The 7,835-nt window shown below is 36.9% G+C and overlaps 1 protein-coding gene across 1 annotated transcript; it reads right to left on the reverse strand.

The window, feature by feature from the left end:
- LOC107622762 (homeobox-leucine zipper protein ATHB-8) lies at positions 1,287-7,570 on the reverse strand. The gene is made up of 18 exons (XM_016324782.2): positions 6,944-7,570; positions 6,176-6,338; positions 5,766-5,869; positions 5,330-5,420; positions 4,589-4,684; positions 4,396-4,509; positions 4,225-4,308; positions 3,980-4,135; positions 3,820-3,894; positions 3,547-3,653; positions 3,262-3,457; positions 2,997-3,182; positions 2,815-2,895; positions 2,594-2,728; positions 2,175-2,500; positions 2,002-2,101; positions 1,700-1,849; positions 1,287-1,600 (listed from the first exon to the last, which is right to left on the reverse strand). The coding sequence occupies exons 1-18, from the start codon at positions 7,165-7,167 to the stop codon at positions 1,454-1,456; spliced, it is 2,535 nt and encodes an 844-aa protein (XP_016180268.1). The 5' UTR covers positions 7,168-7,570; the 3' UTR covers positions 1,287-1,453.

The raw sequence follows: 7,835 nt of genomic DNA on the forward strand, positions 1-7,835 counted from the left end.
ATTACAAACAATAGACAAAGACCTGAGGGTCAAGCAAGTTCATGAAACCACTAAAAGAGAAATAGCTAACAAAGACAACAATAGACACTGTTCAAGTAGTCTAATAAGAAAATAGTTACTAATAACACCACAAACAAATAATTAAGGTTGTCAAATGGGTTAGTCCAATCTATTTAGGTTCAATCCATTTAAGTTTGTGAGTTATACAGGTTGATCAATTTAAATACAATAATTTTTCAATCCAGACCATTTATAACCAACTCAATAAGTTAAATAGACTAGTCTGTTTATCTTTTTATTTTATTTTTTAAAAAATATTTTCATAAAAAAATTATTTTTAGGTAAAAAACCTTAAACAAACAATATTTCTTTAGTTGATGAGTCGGATTTTCAACTTGAATGAAGAGAAATATTGGCTAAAAGTATTATTTTTTATGAAAAATATAAAAAAAATTTAAACGGCCCGTCCATTTAATTCCGAATTAGTCCATTTAACCCGTCATTTTTCGAATTAATCGAGCAAAAATTTTAATAGAATTCATCTTAAAGATAAAATCCGTCCGTTTAAACGGACTTTAGCTTATTTTGATGGCCCTACAAATAACAGGTAAAAACCCCATAAAAAACTACGCCATTCATAAACCAATAAGTTCATTTCTCCTCTAAATGCTTGACATGCTCATTGTATATCCATTACAGCGGCACCCACATAATGATATACCTATTAACAAGAACAATTAAAAAGCCATATGTGCTGTTAACGTCAACAGCTCAATGAATCTAAGACGTAGCATGAATGTAATATATTTCAGTTTATAGTTGTACTTGCTTTTGTGTTCGAATTCATCTCTCAAGTGTGTGTCATAAGTTCTTGTATGGAGAAATAAATAACGGGGGCATGCATAGCTAGAAGTACATCCAAGACCAGAAGCCATTGATACAAGATCTAGTCCGTTATTGTTAGTTATGTAACCGTTTATGTAGCATTCTGATCAGTTATATATAGAGATTTGTCTTCTGTATAAGCCAATAAATTAAATTTTTACAGATTTTAGATTTTCGATATAGAAATCCTCGAATAATAATATTACTATAATAATATTGATTTGACGTGACCTCCAAGAATAACAAGGGTAATACTTATATATTGATTAGTGTCATATATATATCTAATACAACAGTATCCTTATTTTATAAAATATAAAAATTATAATTTTCATTTCAGAAAAATAGTATATACTTTTGCCAATAAAGAAGAACCGCGTATAATTTGGAAGAATAGAGAATGTGAGGCAGCACTTATCAGTATATATCTATATATGGCGACAATCATAATATTATAGCATATTCTAGTGACGATTCTGCAAGTAATTAATATAAGGTCAAAACAAAAGAGAGAAACTATTGTTGTTCTGACTACATGCCTACATCCTAATAAAATTTATAATTTTGATCAGACAAAAGACCAATTGATGAACATGAAGCAGATACAGTGAGCCGTTTCTTCTTCATTCAAGACTTTCCATGCCACTGCTCTCTCATATGACACTGGCCTTCCCATGCTCGACAAACATATCCCACCTTGTATACACATGAAACCCTGCATCCACCAAAATCAGGTTATCAATCAAGCAGAAGAAGCACTTGTTTCGACCTGTCAAGGCGCATTTTTATTGATTATGTGTAGATATAGATATACCTGCTGCATTATCTGGGGGAACTCAGAGCAGAGAGTTTTCTTTCCATTGTCATCAAAGATCTTTTCAAGAGTGATGTCTTGAAGTGCAACCAAAGTTGTTTCTAGCATGTCAAGGCCAGCTTGATTTGCAAAAGTGAAAACAGGTAATGCCTGCCATCCAAATTCAAATATTTAAAAACTATTAGATAACAATTTAGTCAAACATGCCAAATAATCTAATATGAATTAACTTCATATGAAAACAATTGCTCGTGAGTTTTCACCGTTAAGTAAGTGTTCATATCAGAAATGGAAATCACTACCTTGAGAGAGCAGCACAAAACAGCATCAGTGTGATGCCAAAGAGATTTGAGAATGGGTTCACTACCCTCACTCTTCAACAGTTCTACCCCAAGATAGAACCTGAAAAGAGTAACATACATCAATATAGAGCAGAGTCATTGAAGGTTCAAAATTGATGAGTGTGGACACAAACCTATAGCTGCTAGAAATCCACCTAGCAAGTGTTTGTGCCTCAGGGGTACCAGGAGGCAAATGGAAAGCATTTTGAGAACCGAATCGCGACGGCGAAAGGGCTAGTGAAACCCTTTGAACAGATGCAATGATACTCCTAACATACTGCCTAGCCATGGTTGCAATGTTGTCCTGAAGATGGACTTCAAATGCAAACTGAAATGCAATTGTCATCACCGACTTTGTGCTCCCAGAATGGCTTGAGTTTTCGCCGCCAGCTTTGCTCCCTGCTGTTCCAACTTCCAGCGCCGACGCCAGATCAAGCGTCCGGTTAGGACTAGCGGCATCCTGCAATATATGTAATCACAAAGAGGATCAAAATCATGAACCAATTTTTTCCGGAACAGGACATCCATAGGTCTAATATGAAACAAGACTTGCCGAGGTTGAATCGAGAGGTATGATGCGAAAGCCGGAAGGTAAAATTGGTGCATCATCAGAAAAGGATGCATCAATGGGAGCAAATATGAGTTCTGCACTTGTGCCAACTGCATTCTCATCCACTCCACTGCAGAGCTGCTCACAAATGCAACCATATTAGCAAGCTTTTTAACTATGGATAATCTTAAATAGAAAAACATATTCAAATATATATTTCTTACCTGCAAGAGGAAAACATCACCAGGTATAGTCATATCATCCCTATAGTAACCCATGTTTTCAAGCTTAATCACCTCCATGAACTGTAGTTTTAGATGTCCAAAATAGGCAATAATTAAATTATAATCTTGAAGGAGACAAAATAAATGAGATAGTTATATCAAAATATGGAACAATAACTTACCTCTTCATGCTCAATTGTATGAGCCAATGGAAGAATGACCTGACCCCCGAAACCGCCTGCTCGGACACCAGGCAAGTTACAGGGACCAGCTTTGATGGCGGCAGCCGAATAAGCGTCAATGCTGCTATCAGCCCACTCAGACCGGTGCTCCCGCAAGAATCTAAGAAGAATTGCTGGAGGGACATTCTACAAAGAGAGCTGAAAAGTTAGTTAAGGCACAATTCTCCAACACAATAACTTGTGATCTGAAATGATTAAGATTTACCTGCAACAACATGGATGCTTTGGCACAAAGCACAGAACTGGTGACAGATGCGAATCCACCACCATTGTAGCCGAGGTTTGCTCCCATCATCTTGCTGGGTGATGAGTTCACAAGAAGCGTGACATCATCAATGCCATCACTCTCCAACAAGGACCACCCATCATCAGTAAAACCATTAACTGCTTCATTGAATCCCCTACAAGACAAGAAAAATTCAAGTTTAATTAGTCAAGTACTTTCAAAGAAACATAACCGTGAAGGAGGATTATACTAATAGGAACAAACTTGCTCAATCGCTGACTAAGCGCGCGTAGAGCCGCAGGCCTTCTTCCCCATCCTGTCACACTTGGCTGAGAAACTTCTTGAGATATCTGCCTTAAATGCCGTAAAGCCTGCATGATTACAAACCAGTTAAGCAAAATTCCATCTGTTAATGACTAAAGACAGAAACTCACTTGCAGTTACGGTTCTTAATTATCAACTTCACATAAAAACAAATGCATGTGAATCTTTATTATGACTAAATTAATGGATATTTGGAAGCGGATGGAGTATTACCGCCATGGTTGTTCTTTGAGCAAGTAGCATTGACGACTCATAAAGTGGACGCAAAACTTCAGGTACACTCCATGGCTGGTGAGGAAGTTAGTTAGTTAATTGTCAGTTACCAAGAACACAGAACAAATTAAAGAGAGAATTTACATTTACATTTACATACCTCTAAGATCATGTGATCAACAATATGAATAATGGACCCTCCTCCTTCACAAGGCCTAATAAGATACCCACTTGGCATCATGTCTGCTCTAACAAAATGCTGCACTGCTGGCATAGCAGGACCGTTCTGAGTGTTGTTAAGTGATCTTTCACACACCTGAAATTGTCAAACACGTCAAAAATAAAAGTTTATTACATTCCAAAATATCCGTTACTATAAACTCTGTGTGTTAATTAGTAACATACCACCAGACTACCATCCTCCAAAAGAGATGTGTAGCGCAGCAACCAGAAGTCACGGCCAGGTGCCAAGGTTGTTGGAGCATACAACTAAATCAAAAACATGGCAGTGGTTGAAACAATGTGACTAAGTAGCAAATTGTTGAGACAATTATATCAGATAAGTATATAGTATACCTGCATGTAAAGAAGTTCAATGGTTCCTCCATTTCCCGTGGACATTACATTTAGAACATCCACGGTTCGGCAATCACGATACCATGATAACCGATCTTTGAGTATTTCTGCAACCTATATATACACACAAACAGATGTATTCAGTAGGTAGCAATGCTTTCATCACCATTCATAGGAATAAGGAGGGACTTACCCTGGCAGGTTCTAGACCCACAAGGCCGCATGCACGTGCTGCCACTCCAGGGCAACCATGAGAAATAGCAACGATTCCAATGGAATCCGGACCAGGCTGCACCACCATGTTAACAAAGAAATTGTTACATTGTATATATTATGCATTACTTAAGGAAAAATATATGCCTTATTTTTATTAATGCAAACGGTAGAAAAATATGTGTATTCAACTTTATGGAAGAGGCAGAACGAGAGTACAAAATGTTATGTTATTTAAGTGATTTGAAAGTTTTGAAACACAATAAATCAACCCTCCAAGATGTGTATCTTTTTTGTACGGAACTACAAGAATCATAATGATGGATTGTGGCTTCAAAATAGAATTGATGGTACGTCACAAAGATGCTGTTCAGATTAAGCTACATAACAAATAAAGAAATACATGCAGTACATCGTGCTACCTATTATTTACATGCAAAATCGCACGAATTTATATATAAGAGAGTAAGGAAGAAACAAATAAACAAAGTAAGCTGAGAGGATCAGAGGAAAGCAACGAAACATATAACAAAAGCATGAGATAATGATGATGATGATATATATGTGTCATGTGTCACACCAGAAATTAAATGAGCTAAAAAACAAGTTGCTTTGGTTATGGAGATGGAGATTAATTTAAAGGGTGCATGTACTTGTCACAAACGGACAGAGAGAGAGAGAGAGAGAGAGAAAGAGAAGAAGCAAAGAGAAAAGTAGTAACCTTCATCCCAGGCATTTGGACCCACTCCACAGCGGTTCCAGTGGCCTTTGATAGAAACTCTGCTAAAGTCTCCTCTGCAATCGACAAAAGTCTGAAAGACAAACAAAACCCAAAGCACTATGAAAGAATATTCCCATCAGTGTAGCCTTCTTCAGACAGAATATAAAACATACAGCAACATAGCATCCAGACAAAACACCAACAACCACCCTTTAAGTCCTGAACTACCAAAATTTATAAAATTTCACTATACATCTAAAAAGGCCTTTTTTTTTTTTATCTAAAACATATATATGAAGGGAAGAGATTTTCTTAAATTTTTTTAATTATTTAATTAAATATGATTTTTTATTATTCAATATTTTTTTCACTTACTTTTTTTTACAAAAAATTAAGAGAATTCATTTCACATAGTTCAGTTCACTGTTGCACTTACCCTGCAGGGCTTGCATCCCTTGGCGGATGCTGAGGTGTCAAGTTGCGCTGACCGCTTGTTACCACCGACTCACAGCTGGTGTCTGTGGTGGCAAGCGCCGCCTGCTGAAAAACACAAGAGAAATAAATCGAATTAGTGTCTTTAATTTGTGTAAGATGATAATAACAACAATACAGATAAACCGAAAATGATGTTTATATTAAAAAGGCAAGAACTTTAAGGAGCAAAAAGAAAGAAAAGAGGGTTAGCTACAAGCTAGGTTAGTTTTCATTCAACCAAAGTTGTGAACAAAAGTAGCATGGTTGGATTTTGTTTTAAGTATAGAAAAAGGGATTGTTTATTTGTTTTAAGAAAGATTTAGAATAGGATTACACAAGATATTGTTGATGTTGTAAGAATATAATACATACATTTTGTTGAGTGTGTTGGCGGAAAAAGGTGTTCTCATAGACGAGGTGAGAGACTTGCTTCTGCAATCTGTCGTTTTCCTCCATCAGCAGTTTATTCATTGCTGTCAGCTTCCTGTTTACAGCTTGCAGCCGTGACGCCTCTTTCCGCTGCTTCTCTCGGCATCTTTAATTTTTTGTCATCAAAATAACCATCATTACACTTGTGTATTTCATTGCCGCTATGCTATAATAATTAAAACCTTTTATTTATTGCCATATTTAAAGGTCTCTTTCTAAATGCTGCATCTATCTATATATGTAGCTGAAACTTGCAAGTATTATCAACATACAGATCATGAGAGACAGAGAGTAAAGAAAATAATTAGGAACTCGGAAAAATTAGCTGGGCTGCCAAAGAAAAATAGAAAAAACATTTTACACCAATCTTTTGATGGTGTATCATTTCCGTTAAGTGAAATTCCATAGACGCATGAAACCGAATGATTCAGATTTGTATTTAAAAAAACAAGAAGTTTGGTTTCATGTATGTTTTGGATATGTAAGTTGATGCAGTATATATAAGCCTAATAATATATGAAAGAAAAAGTTGAGTAGAGGGAGCTAATATTGAAGGAAAATGATGAAAATGTTGAGCATACTTGTGTCACGTTTGTATGTAATAAGATGTTTAAGGTAAGACATTTAAAAGCTTAACGTATTCTATAAAATGAATGGAGAAATGAAGAGAAAAGGTGTAAGTATGGTATAGGCATAAGAAGAAAGAAATACCTTCGATTTTGGAACCAGACCTTGATCTGTTTGGGCTCGATGTTGGAGAGAATAGGGCAGTCTCTGATGAGTTGCTGGCGGCGAAGGGAGCTTGGTTTGGGGCATTCATGGTAGAGCCTCTCCAGTGCCTCCACCTGCTCCGGCGTGTACCTCACGTACTTGCCGTTGTCCATCAACACCTTACTCCCTCCTCCTTCTTTGCTCCCCGAACTCACCGCCATCATCTCTCCCTCCCTCCCTCCCTACCTACCTACCTACCTTCCTTCCTTTATCCCTTGCTTACTCCTTTCTCTTTAAACACAGCCACCACCACCACCCCAGAATCGCATCAGATGGAAGACCACAACAACCGCTACTACTACTACTACTATACTTTTCACTTATCAGACTAGAGTTTATTGTGGTTTCTCATAACATTCTTTAATTTGAAAGGGAGAGAGAGAGAGGGTATATTGGGATTGTGACATACACCACATGAATGGGGTAGCTTATTGCTTATTATAAGAGAGATGGGGTGGGGTGGGGTGGGGTGCTCTGATCTACTACCCCCAAATATCACACACAAATAATAATCAAAACTTTTGAGCTGGTTCGGCTGTTGCTTTTCTTGCACTACTACTTTATTTGTTTTGGCACTTTCCAACACCCTCTCTTATCACCACTACTCATCACATTGGGCTAATAGGGAAATAAATAAATTGCCACCCACACTCTCGTTCACCACGCGTGCTCTATAATTCCCAAAACCACTACATACTCTCCACCAAATCCCACACCCTTATATCTTTCTTTTTTTGTTTCCTCTTATATTCAAACTAGATCCTAACATTCACGTCCTATGCCAATTTCATTCTTAAAGTTTTAATTGCACTATATTGTTGTTTTTGAGATT

This window comes from Arachis ipaensis, chromosome B10 (genome assembly GCF_000816755.2).
Source record: "Arachis ipaensis cultivar K30076 chromosome B10, Araip1.1, whole genome shotgun sequence".
Lineage (NCBI taxonomy): Eukaryota > Viridiplantae > Streptophyta > Magnoliopsida > Fabales > Fabaceae > Arachis > Arachis ipaensis.